This window comes from Rattus rattus, chromosome 6 (genome assembly GCF_011064425.1).
Source record: "Rattus rattus isolate New Zealand chromosome 6, Rrattus_CSIRO_v1, whole genome shotgun sequence".
Taxonomy (NCBI): domain Eukaryota; kingdom Metazoa; phylum Chordata; class Mammalia; order Rodentia; family Muridae; genus Rattus; species Rattus rattus.
Window position 1 is genome coordinate 102,800,395 of NC_046159.1, and position 24,947 is coordinate 102,825,341.

The 24,947-nt window shown below is 43.2% G+C and overlaps 1 protein-coding gene across 8 annotated transcripts in view; it reads left to right on the forward strand.

Annotated features, from left to right (window-relative positions):
• The window catches only part of Dgki (diacylglycerol kinase iota), a 441,511-nt gene that overhangs the window by 213,935 nt on the left and 202,629 nt on the right, over positions 1 to 24,947 (forward strand). For 4 of the 8 annotated variants that reach the window (XM_032906748.1, XM_032906750.1, XM_032906749.1 and 1 more), the window contains 4 exons: positions 15,458 to 15,529; positions 18,766 to 18,882; positions 24,456 to 24,578; positions 24,844 to 24,918. In XM_032906748.1, coding sequence (XP_032762639.1) covers positions 15,458 to 15,529; positions 18,766 to 18,882; positions 24,456 to 24,578; positions 24,844 to 24,918 — 387 coding nt within the window. The remainder of the gene's footprint in view (positions 1 to 15,457; positions 15,530 to 18,765; positions 18,883 to 24,455; positions 24,579 to 24,843; positions 24,919 to 24,947) is intronic. The other 4 variants (XM_032906753.1, XM_032906751.1, XM_032906752.1 and 1 more) reach the window with 1 other exon arrangement.

Below are 24,947 nucleotides of genomic sequence, written 5' to 3' on the forward strand. Positions count from 1 at the left end.
AGGGTACCATGATTACCCCAGAGTCCTTTGCTGTCCTCTCAGTGGTGACCCACTCTAGCATCCCTTTCTGGATGCTGCTGCTGTGCTGTTGGTGTGTGTGTGAACTCAAGTCACCATACCTGGAAGAGTGCACAAATGCAGGGGCAGGCAGAATGGGCATACTTCTCAGTCCCAGACAATATCGACTACCCTCCTGATGTCGCTCTTCTGATCCCGAGGCAGACGGCCCTAAGACAAATGTCCTCATGCCTTCCTTTCGTTTCTTCCCTTTCATGGGTGTACATCACACCCCCTTCTTCTTTTCCTTTTCTTTTTTGTTTCCCTGAATCTTCTCCAGAGGTAAGCCTGGTAATACATCTTCGATTTTGATTTCTAACCTTCTGTGACCCTTATCTCCACACACAGCCTATACATGCACTGCTCTTTCTCGTTTTACCAACTCGTAATACAATATACTCACAAGTGAAAAGGTTTTCCACCATTGACCACTTCAAATTATAGCAGTTAAAAAACAAACTATAAAAAGTTCACCAAAAAACTTTTGAAATATTTGCATTTCTGTCTCATTCAGAGACACAAAGATATTATCAGGAATTACCCATAAAGCCTTCCTGGTGTCCAGCGTATAAGAATATGAGGAGAACTACTTCCCTTTTGTACATGAAACATCATTTCAAACTATATCCAAATAACCATACAAACTACATATCAGGAGACGGAAATATACAGCTTCTTTGCTCTTTAAGTTGACAAAGCAAATACACACACACACACACACACACACACACACACACACACACACACACTTGTATATAAAATACATAACATATGTAACACCACCCTTCTTACCGGACAACAGACTACTGTGCTGGTTAACCTTGCTTGTAACATAACGGGACAGGATTCCGAATCACCATGGCAACATAGCTGTGAGTGGGTCTGGGAGGTGTTTCCAAAAGGAAAGCCTCACCCTTGAATGCTTGCCTACAGTCCTGGGGTGAGTAAAAAGGAGCGAGAAGGCTGAGCACCAGTTTCCCCCTCTCTCTGTTTCTCTCTGTGTGTCGGTCTGTCTGTCTTGGTCTCTTTGTCCCTGTCTCTGTCTCTCACCGCCTCTGTCTCTGTCACTGTCTCTCGCCTTCTCTCCTCTGACTCTCCTCCCCCTCTCTCTGTCTCTGTCTCCCCCTGCCCTTGCTGCTCCCCCCGCCCCCTGCTTCCCAGCTGCAGACACAATGTGACCAGCTGCCTGGCCTGATGCTCCTGCCCTCTGGCCTTTTCTGCCATGACAGACTGCACCGGGCGTCTGTGAGGCAGAGTAAACCCATCCTTCAGTTGCTTTTGTTGGGCAGTTTGTTACAGCAATGGGGAAAGTAACCACCACACCTAGAAACCCCCGGGGGTGGGGGTCGGGGGTAGACATGGAAAAAAGAATTGGAGAGACAAAGGAAAGAATTAGAGAATTCTTAGAATTAGAGGATTAGAGAAGGGAGTGATTTCATAGAAAATACCACAGCCTTTGGGATGTAAATTGATTAATTAATTAAAAAAAAAATCCCAAACACATGCAATCCCTGTGATAACAGGGAAAGGAAGGTCAGAAGGAGACGGTCAATGAAAGGAAAAGGGCTGCAGCGCAGGAGCAGTCTGCCCAGAGAACTGAAAGAAGTTCTGACGCCAGCACGTTGACCTTTCCCAGCCCTACTGTGCACATCCTAGGGACATCCTGAGATTGTCCCCTGCTGACCAGGCTGGGAGGGTGAGGGTGCCACAGCCTTCCTTTCACCCTTCACTACGCCTGCTTTGTGAAGAACCTCTCCGTGGAAAACATGCTTATGGGCTTTGACCGTCACCACCTTTTCAAGTCACTTTTCTTGACTCAGTTTCTAAGGAAAAGCGTACTTCTCACCATGCCTTCCTGTAGAGCTGAGGAACACCAGACACTTCAGACAGTGATGTTACAAAGTCCCCCTTCAACTAAAAAGTAGAGCGCTGTGGGGCTGGGGAGGCCCAGTGGCTCAGAGCTGCTCCAGGTTCCGTTCTCAGCACCTGCTTGGCAGCTCACAACCGCCAGTATCTCAAGTTCTCAGGGGTACGGGGTCCTCTTCTACCCTGTTGGGCATCAGGCACAAACAGTGCACAGGCATGCATACAGACAAATACACAAAAACGAAGTATAAAAAATATAAAACAGCATGTGTGGAACTCAATGAAAGATGAGTTATTTAGCCTCCTTGAAGAATTGGGTTCCATCCCAGTACTAAGAAAGAAAGTATGATGAAATATGACAAGTCATATATGAGTTCAAGTATCTTGTTAAGGGGAGCTTCCTTTATGCATTTAAACTAGTCTGGATAGCAGTGAAGCCGTTGCTTCATTTTCCTATCCAGGCAGAAAAATGCACTCTGAGCAGCTGGCTGAGAAGCAGGAGACCCGGAGTGCTTCCTGTAGGGAAGGACTACTCCAAACAGATACCTAGATTTGTTTAAACAAGTTAGATAAGTCTAAAGTCTATTCAAGTGGGCTAGGATGTTGTCCGGGAAAGACTGTAAACGTCTAGGGTATAAGCCTAATGATTCCTAGGTATGCATCAGTTTCTGCTGGAGAGACAATCATGGTAAAACGGCATTCCATTTTGATATGGACCAGCCCAGTGCTGATGACAGAGCTACTGTGGGTTCACCCCTCTCTCAACAAGCCATTCTCATGTAGGTGGCCTGCTCCGATGTATCTGGGGAACAGGACCACTTCCCTTGGCAGTTTGATCCCAGGTATTTCCTCCTGGAATTTTCTGGATGTCATGAAAAATGTTCAGAGTTCCGAAGAATCCCCAGGTACCGGGTGCAATCTTCAAGTCTCCACTGTCAAGGAACGATCTTCCCCCAATGATGGGGTCTCAGCAGTGTAGTGACTCCTTTCTGTGACCGATGGTCTCGTGACACACACGTCCTAAGTGATGGACGGCAGCACTAGCTTGAGGGCTGAGAACTTCTGGGTTCAGCCCGTGATGGAGACGTTCCCCACAAGACCGCTAGTCTCAGAACTAGAGTTATGAGTGTGCAAATAGCAAATTGCTCAAGTGGGCCAGTGGGAGGAGGTAAGTGCATTAGGACAGTTCTGGTCCCTCCTTTTAGGTGCTTCAACTGTGTGTTCTGTCATAGAGGCACAGCACCCTTTGTGAGTACGACGCTTATAGGATATCTTTTCAGAGCTCAAGCCTCTGTTCTAGTTAGCTTCAGAAGACCACTGTCAACTGCGGAGCTTCCGGTGGGATGTTACGTGACAGGACCAGTGTATCTCGTGGTCATATTCTCATTCCTGCCCTCCAGTCTCTATGAGATGCTTTCTCTGGTCTGGTGCAGTGTTGCACGGGCAGGCCAGACACTGGAGCTGTGTTGACTCCAAGCAAGGTGAGGTGCTGTTCCCACCCCCACACTCCACCCTCTGTTCTAGGAAAGCCTTAAAGTATCCTCATTTTTTTACTGACTGGCTCTTCTATTTGAGAGATGATGTCACAGTGGGCGCTCAGAGTTGGTCTCACTCACGGACAGGTGGCATTCAGCAGTAACAGTAGCTTGCTCATTTTTGATAAGAGGAAGCGAACGTCTTTGGAACTAAACAGAGGATCTCTCACTGCTACAGCAGGTGGTCCACTTAGAACCAAATGGTACCAGGAACAGCAGGCCGTGGCACTAAGAGTTATATCTGTGTTTTTAGTTCTCTCTGGTGGTATGAACACACAAGACTGTGATCTTCATGGTTTGGGCTCTCATCTGTTTACCCACAATACTCTTCTCCAGACCTGTTGTTGTTGTTGTTGTTGTTGTTTCTATGTGCCTGACAAACTGGCCAAGCCATACAGTGTCACTGTAAGTCATAATGTTTCAGTATCAGGCCAATCTCTTTTCATACAGTTCAGTTCAGTTCCACCTGAATTTATGCCCATGGCAAAGAGGTCTCACTTGTGTCTCTGGAGGACTCCGAGCAGACCTTGTGTAGCAAGAGTTCACTTTTGCCCTGAACTTATATACCAAGTTGACGCATCTATGTCCTGATCTCAAGTGTTTCCTCCTTTGCCAGATTGATAGCACAATGTGTGTGTGTGTGTGTGTGTGTGTGTGTGTGTGTGTGTGTGTGTGTGTGTGTGTGTGTATTCATTCATTCATGTTAGTGTCTTGAAAGACCTGATTCAGTAACAAGAGATGACATGGGGCTTCTGAGATATACCCTAGTGGATTCTTGGTCCTGTACATGCCAGAGCCCAGATAGTTCCACTTAATACAGTCTTTATGACAGAACCTAGATCATGACACCGTATGACTCATGGCTAGGCATTCCTGCACCAACGCATAACAATGCAACACTTAGCTGCTTTTGCAAGGTATACAGTCCTTTCTTGCAGAGAACATATGCTTGTTTTGGACTCCTACAGTCTGTCTTATAATTTTTCTTGTGTCACAAGGATCATTTCTCCTATGTCCTTCTAAATGCATGGGGTGGCAGGGCTGGTATTGTCGCAGAGAGGGCCTATGGCAAAACCGTTTCCTGGTTTGGATCCCACTGTAAGCTAGAAACGTTAAATATCACCACTAAGTGTATCATGACAGACAGTATTCTTGAGTGTGGAAAATACTGTCTCTTAAAAACCAAAGAAGTTGACAAAAAATGTTGAAATGCAATCATTTGCTCTTTGTATTGGAGAGAATATTTTAGCATGCTTCGGATCTCTGAATCTCCCAGGCTTCACTAATATGAGCATCTGCGATTGTAGGGCTTGTCTGCCTGCCTTCTCTCCCTCTCTAAGATCTTCAGTGTACCTGACATTTCCTGTTCATTCACTTTAACATGATGTCACTGACTTGACAGAACAAGTGATGGGTGGAGTGTTCGTTGGTTCAGTACATGTCACTGCAATCGGATTGCATCCAAGGGAATTACAAGCCTAGAGAAAAATATATTGCTAGCCCTACACACGAGTGCAAAGAGTTTTTTTAAAGTTTCCTTTCAGGGAGGGCCGGAAAATAATTTATCCAACAAATCAATAAACTATGTGTCATATATTAAATGCTGGAAGAACCTGAATTTGGTAACGGCATCATAGCACAGTTCAAGGTACTTCAGCATTTGTCATCAGAGCCATCTTGTTTTTTGTCATGGTGGACTGGTGAGTGGTGAGGACATGTAGGGGTGTAAGCTTCTGCCTTAACATGCACACACACACACACACACACACACACACACACACACACACACCAATCTCACACACCAATCTCACACAAACACCTGTACTCTCACAGAGGAAAAGAAATAAATTTGAAAACAATACTATTGTCACAACTCTCAAACTTAATCACTGTAACTCACCCGACACCAGTAGTTTTGAGAATGCATTAGTTTTGATTTGTGTATGGCTGGGAGGGTTTCATGAGGTTCACTTGGGCATTGTTGCTCTATGCAAGCCCTTCCACAAAGGACCTAGAAAATTGTGTTGGTATCTGTCAGTTACCAGATGTGTCTTTTTTTATTCTTTAATTAAATGCCAGGCAGAGCAAGTGGACAAATCACCCTTGGTCCAGGATGGACTTTGTCGTTCTCTTTCCTGCTCCTTTCACCTCTTTCCCCCTCTGCTCTTTTTTCCCCTTTCTTCCTACTACCTCCCCTGCTTCTCTTCACTTTCTTCCTTTCCGTTCCTTCTCTCCTTTCACACTCTATCTTTGCTTGAGACTCAACTCAGAACCTTGTATCTTCTAAAACAGCAGCAGCAGCAACAACAACAACAACAACAACAACAACAACAACAACAACAGCAAACAAAAGCACAAAATCTGAGTCTTTAATACCCTGGCTATCTACACTATCGGTCAGTGATGTTGCCTCACTATCAGGATAGATACCGATTTTCTTCAAATTATTTAAATACCGCTCTCTCCTCAGCTTTTCACTACCTACATTATGGCCACGAGTCCTCTTAATTAGAGGCAGTGAAATATTACCATGGTCCTTGCTGTGATCCCAGGGATCCTGCCTGCTCCTTCAATCCATGGTTCTGTCTTTGACAATTGGTAAGGGACAGAACAAAAGACTTTGGTTTTTTATTGGACCATCTGCCCACTCCATTCTTGTGATCCTCCAGCCATGATTTCTTTTGATTCTATTGACTGAGTAATGTCCCTTTAATCAAAAGTTGGGCACATTAACTGGTATGAAGCCTCTCTAGTCCAGTCTCCTTCATAGCCTCAGCCCATGGCAGATATAGCATTGCGCTTTGATGTACTGTCGTGTCATCCCTATGGCTTTGCAATTCTGTAATTCTGGTTCCTATCAGACTGTACACTTGGCGGGGCATTTCTTCCCATCAGGACTAAGCTTGAAAGGAGTCCTGCCTGTAAGCCTCTTGACATGATGGCAACTTTCTCAGCAACACGAATAATAAAGCCGTGGTCAGTGTGATGACCCATGGTCAACTGGGCTTTCCTCTCTACCCAACACAGCTCTCTAGCATGCCAGCCTCTGTGAGATTTCAGTTGCGTCTGCCTCTGTCACTACAGCTCAGCCTCCTGCTTAGCACATAGCATGGATCACATCTTTGTTCAGGTTCCCATTCTAGTGTTAGTGTTAGAATTGTTTTCTGTGGCTCCTGATAATTCATCTGTTATTGGGTCAACAACCATGTCTAATGCATGTAGCGTAACTAGGGTCATACATTGATATGCTTATAGCTAACACATTTTGTTAGAGAAGAATGTTCCCACCCACAGAAGCTCTCTAAATATTTGAGTCCTGCTCCTCTTTATCCTCCACCCTCTAAACTCAGGTATCACCACTCTCCTCCTCCTGATTATAGGCATTAATGAGATATGTAGCCAGGCCTTTTGAGGTACATACAGCCTCTAAGAAACTGTTAGATGTCTTCTAGAAGACTAGATACAGTACAAACCCCAAAGTCAAAACCAAGTCAAGATGTCAGTCTTTTTTCTCCCAAAGACATATTTTACTCACAACCCTCAACACAGCTGAGAAGCCAGGAAGAACAGGGTCTGAATAATTTCAGAGAATTTTAAAAGTCTCTTTCTCAATTGTCTTGGATGGGAACACACACACACACACACACACACACACACACACACACACACACACACTCAAGCAGAGAGAGAAATTTAAAGTTCACACAAAAATAAATTGTATTTACTCCCACTAGTGAAAGGATATTTTTCCTCAACATGATAGTTAAGGGGAAAGCAAAACCAGTTATTTCTTACACAGCCATATAGTTGGCATGATTGTCAGTTGCGTGACTCTGTTCAGGCTGTCCTGATTTCTTTGATGTCTTATGTTCATGTCAAGTCTACTCTACAGCTTAAATTTTTTTTTAAACATTATCAGGGTAAAATGATATTTTCATGGTAAAGATATCAATTATGGGTCAAGCAGAGGTAGAAATGAATTTCCATGGTGGTGCAGTCTCATAATTATAGCCAGTTTCATTGATAGGAAAATGCTCTCACTTAAGGAACCTCCTGGGAATCCTAGCATAAGGATAAGCCCAGCATTTAAAGTCTTATACTGCTTAGTCTTTATTGAACAGAATGCTCGCTGTCTGCAGAAAATGTTTTCGTCATGGGTGGGGAAAGGCATTGTGGGTAATAGAGCTTGCTGATGCACAAACATGCTGATGTAGGGCCAGGTCCCCAGCACCCATATAAAAAGCTGAGTGTGAACTCATGTCCTACTTACTCCAGTGCCACAAATGAGGTCAAGACACAATGACATCTGGAGCTTTCAGGTAAGCCATCATAAAGGGGGAGGAGGAACCAGAACAAGAAATAGGCTGCTTCTGGTTCAGGGAGAAACCCTAACCCTAAGACAGAGAGAAATATAGAGGAGGACACAGCTTACTACATGCACACACATGTAAACATATACATATACCACACACAAAACCACCACACAAACACATATGTATATATCCATATATTACACAGTCATACACACACACACAAACACACACACACACACACACACACACACATGTATACATAAACATTTCTTTCTCTCTCTTTCTCCCTTCCTCCCTCTCTCTCACTCCTCAAATTAGGATGGTCATAAAAGATTAAATACAAGTATCATAGCTAGATAGATACATCCATACATAAATTTTAGTCCAATCTGGTAGCTATTCTTAGGTCTTGGGCTAAGCTGTGTACCTGTGTAATGTCAGTCATATGAAGTGGATCCTGGCATCAATCTTTCTCTATATGGATGGTCATACCTGTAGGAGGGGCATTACGATGTACTGAGAATTCTGATTTCTGCTCCCTGAGGGTTTTTTTAAATGTTCTTTAAGAGATTTATTTATTTTTAATTATATGAGTACACTGCAGCTGTCTTCAGACACACACCAGAAGAGGGCATGGGATCCCATTACAGATGGTTGTGAGCCACCATGTGGTTGCTGGGAATTGAACTCAGGATCTCTGGAAGAGCAGTCAGTGCTCTTAACTGCTGAGTCATCTCTCCAGTCCCATGTTTTGTTTTTTTTTATTTTAAAAATGCAGCCTTCTATGAGATTTTTTTTTTACTTCCTCCTACTCCAGGAGACTCAATTTATGATCTTGCTTGTAGCAGGGGTCTTCAGCCTAATGAATGAAAAATAGCATAAATTATCAGATGATATTGCTGACCAGTTCTGATTAGTGTGTATTGGTTGCCAGTGATGATGGAGAGGAGGAACTTCCCGTGTTACCAGGGAAGAAGTGTCTGTCTGCAGGCACTGTGACTCAGTGACACAAGTCAAGTGATAAGTGTGTTACAGAAAAAAATAAAAATGAACAAAAAATGCACAGAGTCATGGTTAAATCAGTGCCACAGTTGACACCAACACACAAGTATTTGGAATTCTAAAAAGTGCTTCTTATAGCATCACCTTAAGTCAAATCAGCTATTTTGAAACAATCTTGGGAGTTATAAAGCTGCCTACCCCTCACTTGAAGGGCAGTGCTCCTTACAACCCAATTCTGACAAATGCGCTCTTTCTATTTTTAAAGTCCTAAATATTTGCAACAATTGTTGCTCAGGACAGGCCGTCAGAGTAAGAAAAGTCTCAGATAAACTCAACTCTCTACGAATAAACAAACTTTAGTCTTACATGAAGTAAGTCATTGATGACAATTTTGACACTCAGCCACCCAAATAAGGAAAAGCTTTTCCGCATACTCATTTCTAAGGGTTCACAGCACCAGACAAGAGTGCAAACATCAGTGGGAAACTGTACGGAATACTTTGTTCAGGAGGAAAATATATCGATAATTTGTAAATACCAGGGAAGGGCCTGACTCTTGCTGGGTTTGCTAAGTGAGGATCACAGCCTCCTCTTTGGATGAGGTCACTCTAAAAGGCAGTGGACGATGGGTTAGCACAAGTAGCATGCTTAACTGGTCAGAAAACATTCGTTGTTGCTGTTGGTTTGTTTCTCCAGGTAGGTTGTTCTTGTATGTCTGCACCTCAGTCACTTGAAGGTCTAGCTTGCTGACCAGATTCAGCTAGTGAGAGGAGGTTCTGTCAAAAGAACTTGAGCTAAGTCTTGCTTAAAATGGAAGACTTTCTTTTCCCTTGGCATTTGTACCCTGCGAGATACAGTGAAGAGAGAGGTGCAGCGGCTGCACTGTAACATGCCATCGTTATGTTGCTGGCCTTGTGAGCTTTGTACCACATTAAGTGTTTCAGAGGCGCAAGGGTAGGATGTCTGAGTATGTATTTATAATGTATTTCAAGGTTTAGGAAATATTTGAATAAAACAACTGGAAATTCTCTTTTCAAAGATAAATATTAATGGGGGGCAAATAATAAATTGAGTCTTTTTTATAGTTTCTTTGTGTTTGGACATTTTACCACTTTATGAATATTAAACACATACTTTGTTTCAAGTTTTGGAGGCACGCTATCTACTCTTTCATTGGGATCAAATGAAACAAACAAACAAAAAAAAACCCTGGCTTTAAGCCAAGAGATTCTCTGATCTCAAATCTCGGTTAAATACATAATCAATAAAATAATTTCAGCCCATTTTACATAAATCCCAGTCCTCTAGTTTCAGCCAAGGTTTTAAAGCCGAGCGCCGTTTCTTACGTGCCACACAGATGGCGGAAGAGAGAGGCAGACGGGTTTAAAGCCACTCAGAATGAGCCTTATTTAACTTCACTCCAAAGGCTCAACTTGATTGAAAAAAAAGTCTCCAAAGAATCAACAGAGCCACTTCGTTGATATTTTTAAATCTGGAGTCAGTTGGATCCAGACCATCTGGCCTCATGTCCTTATTTTCCTCTGAAAAAACCACAGAGTCATTTGAAATTCAGTCAGGGAATCCAGTCAGTGCTGTAATAGCAGATCCGGACCAGAATTAAGCCCAAGTGATTAGATCTGGCTCTTTTTATTATGCCTAAGAGACTGGCCAAGATCTCGCTATAGCAGGTAGCCCGTGGGAACTTTGTCCTCAAAGACTGAACTGATTCTGTTTGTGTGCATGCATTAGAGAAGAGCTCTGAAGCCATGGTCTTTGGGACTGTAGGGATAGAGTCAAAATGAGGCACCAAGCTGCTTACCAGGAGGCTTGTTTTCCCAGTGATCCCTCGTCGTTCAGTTCTATGTAGCCATTATGCTCAGGGCCTTAGTTCTGAGTGTTTGGGATTCTGTCTGGCTGTCAGCAACACAATAGAGTCTGTCTGTTTTCTTTTTGAAGCTGGAAGGCTCATACACAATGCAGTGGGTGCAACTGGATGCACCCAAGTTGTTATCAGTGAATAGAGTAGCACCCAGTTTATCTTAGAAAGGAGAGGGTGAGGTGGGGTGAGGGCACTATGAAGAGGCATGATTTTAGATAACTTTGGGGGTAAGATGTTTAAAGCTTGGAGAGCGCGATGTTCATAGCTGAGTTAAGATATGGTAACAGCAGCTCTCATTCAGTTAATAGCAACATCTGTATGCACACTGGGCCCGTGATATTTAAAGAATAGTTCAAAGTTCCTAAGAGCTATAGAGTGACCCACTTCACGGCCTGACAGTTTCATTGAAGAAGGACAAGTATATCCCCCAGTTACTTAGGACATCTAAATAGTATCTAAGGTAAGATCCAGATGATGTAGCTCATAGCCAATGGAGAGATAATGCAAATTGGAGTGATTTGGGGGGGCTTTTAGATTTTTCTGTGGGTTTGAAATGTAGATATGCATATAGAATGACGACAACATTCTAGGTGATTGGTTGAGAGTAAAGAAAGAGGGTGGTCTCAGACATGTAAATTTAAAAGAGCAAGGCATAGTATGAAATTTAATTAGACATATCTCACTTTATAGAAATGTGTTGATAGTAAGAGTGGTATATTAATGTCAAAATGTTGATCTGGGGAGAGGGGAGAGAGCTGTGAAGGTCAGAGTTTGGAACCCCAGCATCCACATAAGAACCAGGTGAGTTTGACTTTGACTAACTGCTTGTAATTCCAGCCCTTGAGAGGCAGAGAGAAATGATCCCTAAACCAAGCTGGCTCGCTCCACCAGCTGAATCAGCAAGTGTCAGGCTGGGTGAGAAGAGACCCTGCCCAGAAAATAAAAAGGAGGGTGGCCGAGGAAGACACCTAATGTGAACCTCTGGCCTCTACATGTACACATGTGAACAAGCACTTACACATGCGTGTGACCAGACATGTGCAAATGTGCATACAATACACATGCATAACATACATACAGACAGAAACATACACACACATACACACACACACACTCACACACACACACAGAGACAGAGAGAGAGAGAGAGAGAGAGAGAGAGAGAGAGAGGCAGAGAAAGACAGAGAGAGACAGAGAGAGACAGAGAGATCTAAAATTCCAAAGTTGATCGAGAAGATTGTGAGTATTGCTAAATGCCTGAATGAATGGTTTACTCTTTAAGAAAAGAGGTGTCATGGAGGCCTTTGATCAGGAAGCACACACTTAAAGAACACCAGCTTACCTTGTGACCGTAAAGAATGATCCGGGAAGACCTGTTGATACGGAGACAAGTCATAATATGAGCACAGTGTCGCATGAGCAGTGAGCAGGGGCCACACCAGAATGACAGATGGGCGTGGGGTCCAGGGTCTGAGAAATTCATGAGCTCTGCCCCACCCTAGTTCCTTCATGCTCCCCCTTATGCTCCTTCCATCAGACGGTATCACAGATTATTGCTCCAGCTCTGAGGAAACGTGCCATCCCTCTCTCTTACTGCTCCCTCACGTGAGTTCAATGAACTTTCCACCTGTCTCCAACGCAAGGCCAGACTGGCCTCTTGGGAACATGTTGAACAGTTTGATATTTTTCAAAAGCCTTAGACACAGCATCTTGAAACCCATTAACTTTTCTTGTCCTCTCAGTAATGTCCCTGTCAGGGCTCTGACACTTGACAGTGGAGCTGGGCTGGTGATTGCTGTGGGTGTATGGAGGTCAAAGCTGACCCAGTATTTCAGTTCATGTGTCACATAGTAGCAATACTGTCCCGGGGGAAAGCCACTGCTGTCGACAGAAGGAGGCTTATCAAGACGCAGCTGGGGAGGCTGTGCTCGGCGGTCCTGAAGATCATCCAAGGTGCAATGCTACAAGGGAGCTCGTAGGAGGCAGCATCTAGAACTCCTGTGCGTGGTTTATTATAACTCAAAGACACAAAACGAGGTCAGCAAAAAGAAAACACAGAGTGAAGTCATGAAGAAACCAGATATCACCAGTTTCGCCTCGGAGTCCTGTAGAATATGCTGAGTGCCCCCCCCACCCCCAGCAGTAAGCTGCAAAATACACATAAATACTATTTACCCATCTCATTAAAACTCTTCGCCCAGGAATTTCACTTTGGCTTCTTTGCCTAAGTACATTTTATATAACACAGAAAAACAAACTAGACTTCCAGAAGGGAATCAGGGGTTTAGCATAAATAGTATTAGTTCAGGAGCCATTTGAATTGTTTTAGGAACTGAACCAAGTCCCCCAAAGGATAAGACAACAGATTCTGTCCCTGAGCCGATTTTGCAAACATCTTTCCGAAGGATAGGAGTCTCTTTAAAAATGGTTAACTCTTCCTTGAACATTGAGTAAAAATGTCATCACTATTGCTGATAGGTGCGAAGTAATTACAAATCCAAATTAAGAAATCATGTTTCCAATTTTTCCCTTTCTCCCTTCTATTGCCTCTGTGGGAGGGGCTTTAATTATGGAGGAGAATAGAGGTCAGTAATTAGAGGGAGGGAGGGAGGAATGACAACACAGTAATACTAGGATGCTTGAGAATGCCTCAGGGAATCATATTTTATATTTATCTAAATTGACATACAATGCGTGTAAGTCTATGTACACACACACACACACACACACACACACACTCACACATTGTTTAAGTGAAATTACTCCATTTAACGTGATAATGCTTCACTCAAGAAGCATAGAGAATCTAATAAAATCCCCAGTGCCAGGCATGAGAGACCTCCTTCAGAATTGTTGGCGATGAAAGTGTAAAGACTTCCGGTACCCTTGGTTTACTCCCAGAAGTTGAAGGTAAGACCCTACTGCTGAAGACACAGCATCATTGAGATGGCTCTGAAGCAAAGCCTCCTCCCCAAAGATTAGCTTTTACAGTGCTGTAAGGTGCCACTCAAGCTGCCTAAGGGAGAGGATTCAGTCGTCCTACTCGGCTGTGACACCTATGAACCACATCAGTGGTCACCATAGAAACATACCCATGAAGGTGCCATAGTGGCTCTTATACCTTAGTGGAAACCAACATCTGTCTAAATTAGAGTTAAGGCTCACTAGAGAGAAAGGACATCCTGCCTGGTACTCTCACTTCATCTAGGGTGAGTGAGGCCAGAGATCCCCTAGGAGAGCTTACTACTGCCACTTTCCTAAACCAGGATAATTCCTGACTGCATTCTAGATACTTATATATATATATACACAGTGAAGCGTAGCTCTTTCTCTCCTCTATCAAAGACACTTCTTTTCACAATAGACCAAGACCACGACAGAAAGCCACATCTAGTCAGAAAGCAGAGAACACTTCCTTGTGAGGTACCCAGCCCCACATCTGAAGTACATCTGCTGCACTGAAGGCTCAGGGAACAGCTTGGAAGAGGGAACGGAATAATTGTTAAGAGCCCGAAGATCAGGATGTCCACTGAGAGATTCAGTCTTTTAGATTTGTCAGGGAAGCCACCCAGGAGGAGTGAAATGGGCGAATCCGAGAGTAGACTCTCCGAGCATTACTGTGTACTTCTTGTGCAGAATTACTTTTCTTGATGGAAGAGTCAGTTTGCTGGTTCATCTAGGGCAGTGGTTCTCAACCTGTGGGTCATGACCCATTGGTGGTAGCATATCAGATATCCTTCATCTCAGATATTACATTTTGGTTCATAATTAGAGCTATGAGGTAGCAATGAAAGTAATTTTATGTTGGGGGTCACCACAATGTGTATTAAATGCTGCAGCATTCGGAAGGTTGAGAACCACTGATCTGTGGAGTCTTCGGCAGTTCTATCGTCTTTGTAACAGCATGATGGTTAAAAATGAAACTGAGGGCTGGAGAGATGGCTCAGTGGTTAAGAGCACTGACTACTCTTCCAGAGGTCCTGAGTTCAAATCCCAGCAACCACGTGGTGTCTCATAACCATCTGTAATGAGATCTGATGCCCTCTTCTGGTGTGTCTGAGGACAGCTACAGTGTACAAGAAATAAATAACTTTTTTTCTTAAAAGAGTGAAACTAAAAAGCCTCTTGTTTGAAAAGAGACATCCTAAGGGAATGGTGAAAATCTTTGAATTTATTACAAGCTTGGACTTTACCCAGACCCTGACATATAAGTACAGCCTTTGGTATTTAATTTCCCTTTTTCTGGGTTCTCAGATACTAAAGTTGAGCAGAGTCTTTATAGTATATGATCAAGTGAAGCAATGTTTTTTTTCTTAAAAAATATATATAGAATACTATAATATTCTGTATATAGCTTACAATATGTGTGTATACATTTATTTTATGTGCATGCACACATGCAATATATGTATGTATGTGACCTTTTTTTAAAGGAAAATCTCTTATGTTAGTGTGACTGGCTAAGAGAAGCTTATGGGGGTTGGGGATTTAGCACAGTGGTAGAGCACTTGGCCCTGGGTTCGGTCCCCAGCTCTGAAAAAAAGAAAAGAAAAAAAAAAAAAGAGAAGCTTATGGTGTAGGAGACACCACTGCCTCCTTTGTCCCATATTCCAGATGGCTCTGAAGTAGAAAAATCATTGAGTGGCAGAAGGTAGAGAAGGTAGTGCGGTGTGTCACATGCGGTTACGGTTACTATAGTAATGTCACAATCTCGGCTTCTTTCACTTCCGTTAACCCAAGGAGGGCAACCATGGGCTATCATGAAGGAGGATTTAAACTCTCTGTCTCTTGTCCTACTGTCTCAGGGCTTCCAGCAAAAGTTCTCCTTCCACAGTAAAGAGATCGTGGCCATCAGCTGTTCTTGGTGCAAGCAGGCGGTAAGTGCCAGATAAAACAAGCAACATGGGCTCACGTGTGACCATGACTGGGCATTCTGACGCTTGGGTTCCTACCTATATGTGGAATATTGCCCTGACTGAACAATCAGATTTTCTCAGATAGCATCCTTAGAAGAAGAAGAAAGAGAGTAAAATTATAGAACAAAAGAAAATATAAGTAGGAAAAAAGTAGAAATCGTTTACTCCTTTTGTACAGCTTGAAGTCCAGGATAAAAGGCTAGGATCCTTACCTGATCCTTGCCCTGGCATTGGAATCTGGTACTCCTTTCCCCTAGAACACCCACTGTCTTCCCTGTCCCTCTACAACACAGGCTCCAGGCATCTGGGTTCCCCTGGTCTTGATGTGGGTGGTCATGAAGAACGATTGCCTCTTATGTTGTTCTTTAGGTTTAGGCTTGTTTTTGTTTTTTGTTTTGTAGTTATCCATGTGCCCACTAAATCACATTCCTTCCTTGTATTTGACCATGCGTATTCCTTAAGATCCCACACCAATGGCCTATTTACTCTTTTTATCTCCCGTCCTATCTACTCTGAAAAGCACCTGACCCCTTTATCCAAAACAGATGCCGAGCTTCATTATTTGTTTGCCTCCGTGCCTGCGTTCTATTTCACTAAGCCCAGCTGGCAAACTATGGCATCCAGGGCCAAATGTGGCTGTGGCCTATTTCCATACGTGATAGCTGCAACATAGCCATACCCTGTCATTTATGAATTGTCTGTAGCTGTTAATGCCTCAGAGATGACAAGTATTGGCAACACACCCAGGCCCTTCCAGAAATAGTTTTTCAACCTCTCCTCTAGTCTTACTGTCTATCTATTCTTTGTTTTTAAAAAATTACGCTATCCCTTTGTGATCCTCCTGCCTCAGCCACCTGGACACTGGATTATGTGTCTGCACCAGCAGATCACCTTTCCATCAACTTTTTGGAGTGTGTGTGTGTAGATAGTGTGCACCTTTATTGCAAAGGAAACCTGAAAGGAAAATCTGTGTTGTGTCAGCTAGGTTAAAGCGCCATAGGTCTGCACATGGCAGGCACAACTCAAACCAGCAACAGGGCTAGGACAGGTGTCGTTTGAACGAATTGCAGTTGACAGTTTTTTGGGGGTGTGGGGTGGTCAGACTCTTTGCACTATAGCAAGTCTATAAGATCCAACCTAATAGTTTCTCCAGAGACTCCATTTGTCAAGAGCCTCCAGTTATTAGGTACGGACTCACTGGTCTGGACAGTTCAGGGTTTGCCGTGCCACCATCTCACCACGTTTTGTTTTTCTTGGCATGTCTATTTCTTCCCTGTAGTCACATGTAACCTCTGTGCTTCTGCTTTAAAAAAAACGTATTCGTTCATGAGTCCAAGGCCATCTTACTTCTAGTGAAACTCCACGTCCTAGGGGCATAACCTCCCTCTGGGATTAGGTGTCAACCAGTCTCTAATGCTGCCCATATTGCTGGTTTCCTGAACTGGTAGGAGGCTGCCTCTGGGACACTGATAGGCTGCTCCTCTGACTCTGGGGTGATGTGTCTTGTTCAAGGTCTGCTAATTTGGAGCGCTTTAAGGTGAACATTGTGCCCTCTTCATCATCTGTCATCTAACTGAGCTGCTACAGGAAGTGTCTTTTCACTCGACCATTGTGGTAGAGCTTTGGCCCGTTTCACCTAATTTTTATATCCCAGAAAGTGTGGAGATTGACTTTGCAAGGTCATATCTGCAAAATATATGCACACAAATTACAGTATTGATCCATTTTAGTAGTGCAAGTAATTCCCTCCAGGAAATTTGATGTCAAGTAAATAAAGAAACAAGTAACTGAGCCTCTAAGATACAGGAGGAATCTTGGGGTTAGGCAGCTGGGTTCTTTGTGTATAAGTCTTGGTGCCAACATTTAAAAATATACAGTCCTGAGAGTACCTGTTAGTCTCTGACTTGTAGATCACTCAAGTATAAGTTGAAAGAGTTGCTTGCGCTGTGTTTGAAGCCCTTGTCACGGTAGAAATGCAGCGGGTATGCGTTGAGATTTCATTTTAACTGCTTAAAAGAATAATCAGTTTCGAGAGGAGGCGCTCAAGTGATATTTTTGTGGCGCGGCATTCCTTTGATTTAATTTGTTTGCAGATTCCACGTAATGGGTGGTATGTTGAATTATTAATTATTCTATCAGTACTTTATCCTTAATTGATATAAACTGGCCACTGGATCACAGGAAGAGCTTCAGAATATGCAGAAATGAAAACAAAATCCTTGTGACAGCACAGAGTAAAATCGGACTGGCTGTGCGTGCCAGTTTCCCCCCAGAGAGTCCTAATCGAGGTCCGTTTCCCAGCGTTCTTATTGTCAGTGGTTCCTTCTCACTCTTAAATAGCTCCAGTTGAGAAGGTGAATTGTGCGTTGGTTACAATGAGTATAATTCAAGTTGAAACTAATTTAAATAAAAAAGTCAGCACGATTGGAAGACAAGTCCTTTAATTAGTGCACAAGCTGATTTTACGTCCATTAGAAATGAAATGTCCCCACAGGACTATCACCCCAGAGTCACAAAAGGTGACCAGACTGAGGTCACATGCCAGTCTCCCAGCAGAACAGTGAGTCAAGCCCCTTCCCCTGGGGTACTGTGGTGATGGCGATCGTTATTAGCTTATATTTCCTTCCTCCCTGTAAAGAACGAGATCCTCAGGCCTGTGGAGGCCACTGTGTTTTTAAGGCTCTAGATAAGCCCAGGAGAAGGGACCTCTTTGTGCCCTGTTATCACTGAGATTAATAGCTTTCTGGAAGAGACCTCTAGCTTCCTTCCTGGGTCCCTAAACTGGAAAGATTACTTAGGAGGATTTACAACTGCGGTAGAAGCAAACAGGCAGGAGGCGGGCATTGTCCTCCCAGCTGCCTTCATTTACTACTCTACATTAGCTAACAGGCACAGTTGTGTGTAGTTAGATTAGTAGAGCTCGCCAATACTCAGCCTCCATGTAAATAGTCCATTAGACCATTAGAATGCCATGGCCGGCTTCACGCTGCCAGGCTCCTGGTAACCACTGTTCCGTCTACCCTGGAACGAGTTATTCTGGCCTCTCTGTTCCTGGGCTGGTTGACTACTGATGAGATACATGTGTTCTTGATGTGTGCATGTATGATTTTGTGCGTGCCTGAGTGCGTGTACTTATCCCTTCTCGCTGTGAATTACTTCTTATTCGGATTTGCTTATTAGCCCGTTTTTCTCTTCAGTTTCACAATAAAGTGACCTGCTTCATGCTGCATCACATCGAGGAACCCTGCTCCCTGGGGGCTCATGCTGCTGTCATTGTCCCGCCCACCTGGATCATTAAGGTGAAGAAACCTCAGGTAACTGCAGGATCCTGGTGCTGCTGGCCTAGTGCAGAGGAAACTAACGGCTGCGATTTGCTTTTCTCCCTCAGTAGTCTTTGGGATCCTGTGACCTTTACGCATTCACCCCCTTGGTCTGGTGCTTAGCTATGAGGCTCATCTCACTGACCCATCACCTGACTTCATTAGACTCTCATGGAACCAGATTCCCATCCTCATGAAAACCCACTTTCCTCCTCACCCGTGTGATGTTACTCTAGGAAGGCAGGTCATCTGAGTTTTAGTGAGTACTGGTGAGCGTATATTGGATTCTTACACGTTCTCTTCGAAGCCTGAGAGGAGTCCACAGAGAGCAAGGTCTGCAAGCCTAACAGTTTAGTTAAGATTTCTGCCACTATAAAGGGCAGGCTTGAGTCATGACCTCCATTACATACAAGCCTGCTTAGAGAGCCACGGTCTTTCCTTAATACAAATTGGATCTGCTATCTTAGGACCTAATCTCATTCTGTGTGGTGTTAGTAGCTTTCCTGTTTAGGCCAGTCTCCTTTTGTTAGTCTGGGGCAACTTCCTGAGGATGTGGGGATTATCTTTCTGTTTAAAAGGTTAGTGGTGTTTAGAGCTTCAGAAAGAGTAGCATGCAAGACAGTAGCACACTGCGTACAAAATTGTATTCTTGGGCCTGCGAACTGAGGTAGAGCACGCTATGTCTCTGCTGAATGAAGCATGTAGGAGCAATGTCTGAGATAACAGGAGGCCACTCTTTATTAAGAGCATATATATGGTTGAATTTCTATTTCAGTGTTTTGTATGTGTTGGCATTTCCCTAGGAAGGACAATCTTTGTGGACCTAGATCTCATCTTGGTCATTTTTAGACATCGTGCTGAATGTAATGGTGTCCGAGATCATGGCTAATTAAATGTTTACTTAATTAAGAATATCTTCTTGACCTCATATTATGAAGTAATGCGATAGAAGAACATTAGACTATGAAATAGGTGTATATGTAATTATGTAAGTGCACACATATATGGAGGGAGAGATGAGGTGAGGTGAGATGTAGTGACAGGTAGATGACAGACAGTAGAGATCCCCATTTAGTCAGCCATTCTACCCTGCCATACCCCACCTTTCTTCTCTTAAGCGTCTTCTCGATGTCTCTACAGGATTTTCTGACATTTTTCTGACTCCATGTTGTTAGCATGCTCTGCATTCCACAATTTATAATTCTCTCAATCATGGTCTGATCACAAGCGCTATGTGCAGTCCCCGAATTTATGGCTATGGAATTCAACAGCAGTGGCCACACAATTTTTCTTTCCATCTTTAGTAATGGAACTGTGCTAGCAGCACCCTCCCTCCTTGGCAGGGCTATCTTCTTTGATTGTTGTCCTATGCGCTTTGGCTGGGCTTTCCTTCTAAAACACTGGTTTTACTCTATCATTCCCTTCCTGTAAAGAAGCCCACTCTTTCAGAATAAAGACCGCATATGTCAAGAATCTGTCATCAAGCCTGAGCAGTGACCAGCCCCTCATGGAGTCTGCCTTCCTCTCCCAGAATCTGCAAATAATGTTTTAGATACATTTATGTCTCCCCTAGGGAACATACACCCAAAGGACTGAGTTGGGACACTGTAGTCTCTTCAAAGGTAGGATTGTCTTTTAAAGTTCAGTGTATAATGAGTAATATACATGTATTATACTTTTGTGCAGAGGGAACTTCAGATAAAAGTGTCTCCTTTCACTAATCAAATGTTTAGACACCTTTCCTGCCTTTCCCATTACATATCCATATTTTCACTACTGGTTTGCATGCATAGACATGCATCATTAGGACAGAAACAGAACTGTATGTGTACAGGCTGCAGGGTTCTTAATGAGTGGTGCTGTGCTGCAGGTAATTCTTCAGAACGTGCTTAGTTTGTTTAAAAAAGAATGTTGGGTAGATGTCTCTAGCACTACATGTATTTCTAAAATAGGTCACTTTATGCTATTTCCACTCAGTAGATATTTCCCAGTTGGTCCATACCCTACTGATAGGTATTTAGAGTTTCTAATGTCCTGTTTACAGACAGTGCAGTGTCTATGCTTTCTACTCCTGGATGAAGTTTTCTTTCTTAATTGCCTTGCTATGACTGGATGATCTTTTATTGCCAGAGACCAGTGAGACAGAATGACAGATTCTATTCACTGACTGACACAATCTCACAGAATTGCTTAAACGGTTTCATTGCGCACTCTGAAGAACTGTTAGCACGTATGGTTTGCTGCTATGTGGAGCTCTTGAGACTGGCTCCTTACCTTCAGAGGCAAGCTTTCTTTGGTCTTTCCTGTCATCAGAACTGCCTTTATTCTAGTGGGGTACCTGAAGCAGAAGGTGAGCATCCCTTAAATACACAAAGCCCTGGCTTCTTCCTTCTATGATCTGTCAAAATGTTGTCTGGTGTTTATGGGAGAGACTTCCTTGGTTATAATGAAGTGATCTATCATCTTTAGGTCTTTTAATATAACCAGTTATTTATGACCTCATGGCCTGGGAAACAGTCCCTCAAGGGGAATAAGAGCTAAAGTTTCATTTACAGTTAAATGGTTCATCCATAAGGACTTCCTAACTGTCCAGGAGGGAGTCATAACTCTCATAACAGTTTGGTTGGCAGGATTAGTTCTGTGGCAAGGTGAGATTGCCCTGACACCTGGTCTAAGAAGACAAAGGGCCTTTATCTTTTCTGATGTCTTTCACAGAATGGCTAGAGGGTAACTGTTGTTGAGCTGAGAAGACCACAAGCACAAGGCTGAGTGGCGTTGATCTTGTAAGGGGATCGCTTAGGCCACAGGCTTAGCTGCCCTTGTCAGAACAGGCAGGCTTTGTTTTAGAATGTCAGAGAAGGGCAAAAGATTTCTTGACTCTTTCATCACCAGTATTTTACATAACTTTTTGACATTGTCCCTGTATGCTTGCAAAGCTGTTTTGTTGGATTCCTCAGTGCTAAACCAGGAAGGACCAACTTTGCAATTAATTATCGAGCGTAAGGTTCTTAGCTTGTCTTGGCTATGGTACATCCCAAATCTGCCTTCCTAGCTGTCTATTCCACACAAGACGCTGCCACCTTGTAAGCAGGGTGATGTTGGACATTGGTACTCATATAGCAAGGGACACTTGCTATTGCTGTGTGGCCATTCTTGATAGTATAAAACACCCCTGGATTTCACATAGACACGCCCAGGTACTGTAAGTCAGTCACTACACTTATTTTGTTAGGTCAGCCTCAGATGCGTTGGTCTTGGTAAGGCTCAGCAGAACTCGCTATATCTCTTTTGAAAGACCATTTTGTGTATCTGCTTCTTCCTAGAGTTGAGGTCCTTACCTACTCTGCTTTCACACCCCCCATTTCTAATTCCTTCTTTCCTAGATGTGCTTGAGCATTAAATTACCCAATATGCTATAAATCTTATGATAAGCTTAAGAAAGTTGTGTAGGATCTCCACCTGGTGCAGTAGAGCTATGTCTTGAAATTTATTTGTTGAGCTGTGTCACGAACGGAGGCCTCTAGTGTATTCCTGCAAGCCCAAGCAACTGGTATTTGCATTCATTTGGTCTAGACAGGAAATGAACTAACACACCATAAGAGTGAGGAGACAGCTGTCACATCCCGAGTATGGCTGTCCAAACTAGAAGAGGCTTAGCAAATACTGCTAGTTATATGACATTTATTCTTTTTAAAAATCGTGGTTGTGGTATGGCTGTGTACTTAGGACTTGTGCTAGGTAGCGAGGCTGACAGATGTTAGCAGACGCCATCATGGGATGGCTGCAAAACTCAATGCGTCCCATACCTTTACTTGTTCAAACTTAACTGTCCTGTGAGGTAGGTATTATCAACCCCATGTTAAAACTAAGCATATGTCACTTTAAAACCTTGCCTGACCTAACAGAGTTCATGCATCTCATCACAGCGAGTTGCTGCTGGATTTGTAGCAAACCCATGAGGTTCACAGGCCTCCTTTACTCAACTTGATCTGCTTCACTAGGGTCTCTTTAGTGCCACTCTTCAGGTCCAAACCCACATTTTTGTCATCAGATACACGATAGCATCACGACTGTATCACGCGTGAAGCTTTTAAGAAGAATCTTTGCTTTGGCTTCACTTCAAAGAGATTGAGTCTTTTCCGGGGTCTGGGTCTGAGTGAGGCTGGTATGTGGTGCTGGCTGAGCATTTTCGAGGATCACCTGATCACACCTAACAGAAGCTTCTCCTGCAGCTGCTCCAGACTCCAGATCATCCCTTTCCCAGAAATCAATTTGCATCCACTTTTATAATGAGAAAGAGACAAGAACATTATGAAAGATCCCATTAGCCTAGTAATCTCAAAGCCAGGAGATCTGTTTGCAGGGCAAGTGTAGTCAATAATAAATGTCAAGGAAAAACTCTGGAGTCAGGAACATCCAGTTTCCTCAATCTCTTCTTTTGGAGAGTCCTGAAGACACTTCCCTTTGATGGAAGAAGAAAACCTGGAGATACATGGAGGTTGTTCAAAAAAATCCCCAGCCTTGGTGAAACACAGGCTACACATCAGTTTGCTTTATTCTTCCTTTTCCTTTCCTTTCCTTTCCTTTCCTTTCCTTTCCTTTCCTTTCCTTTCCTTTCCTTTCCTTTCCTTTCCTTCCTTCCTTCCTTCCCTTCCTTCCTTCCTTCCTTCCTTCCTTCCTTCCTTCCTTCCTTTCTTTCTTTCCCTTCCTTTCTTCCTTCCTTCCTTCCTTTCTTTCTTTCTTTCTCTTTCTTTCTTTCTTTCTTTCTTTCTTTCTTTCTTTCAGCAAAATAAAAAGGTTAGCTTGTTCAGACTGTTGATTTTGATGCATTAATTTGTGTATTATAGACTAATGTTTAGTTTTGAATGCTCTAAGGAAAAATTATGTGCAGATTAGCTGTTTAAATTTCTTCAAGCTAGTTTGAAAACTATTAACTGATCAACTAATGTAAGTGTGTATTCTAATGTCTAAGCTAAGCATTCTGCATTTCAGGCTCTCAACACTTGGTCAAACATCTATCGTGTGGTCAGTACTACCTTACTGTTGTGAAGATGCAGTCTGATTAATTATTAAGTCCACTAGTTAAACTGATTTATGTTCAGTCTTCAGCAAATAAGTGTGACTATCCTGTAACACTTCCTCCTCTGAGGATTTGTAGCAAATGTTAAGAGAAAAATGGTTAGACAAAGCAATCGTGGATTGTGGTTCGTAAAATCTCTAAAGTAAAATTAAGAGTCACTATGCGTCAACAACTTTGAGTTACCTCCGTAATAAAGTTCAAGGCTACTTAGTGGAGAGAAGACATTTAAATTAATGGGTCTTCCAACACACAGAGAAAAATAAGGCTCACCACTCCACTATTGTAACCACGGTAGGGTGTCTTCCCAGCATTTAAAATACGCTTTAGTGTTGATAAGACTGTTGGGCTGTGATGTTCGACTGCGGTTAAGCATTATTTTATAACTACTACTAAAACAGACCATAAAGAGTAAACAATGAAGGAAATTGAAGGAAAGAAAGAAAGAAAAAGATAAAAAAATGGCCTCCTTTTTTACATTTCCACATAGGTGATCTCCATACCAGGAGATGAACTTGAACTTGGTTGGGCGGGAGACGGACCTGGTTGGGCGGGAGACTGGAGCCCCTCAGAGAATTTGGGATTCTTCCATTTTTACTGGGAGGGTTGGCAGGTATTACCATGTGTTGTTATGTGAGTCCATAAGAGCACCCGTGGCTCTAACTCCCTGCCACCACGTGGTGGGGAGTCAGTTGCTCACTCCGGAGCACTCGACTGGTTTCTGTCTGTGGCTTACCCATGAGCAGTGGCTTGGAAGTGTCAAAGCATGAGAAGCATGCCGTCAACAGCATGCGCTGCTGTCCTCCTCTACATGGTTCTGCATGGAAGCACCAGGGCTGCCTGCCTCTGAGTTTAGCTGCTCCCTCCTTCCCCCACAGAACTCCCTGAAGGCTTCCAACCGGAAGAAGAAAAGAACAAGTTTTAAAAGGAAAGCCAGTAAAAGAGGAACCGAGGTAAGTCTTTCCGGGAGATGTGTCAGGCA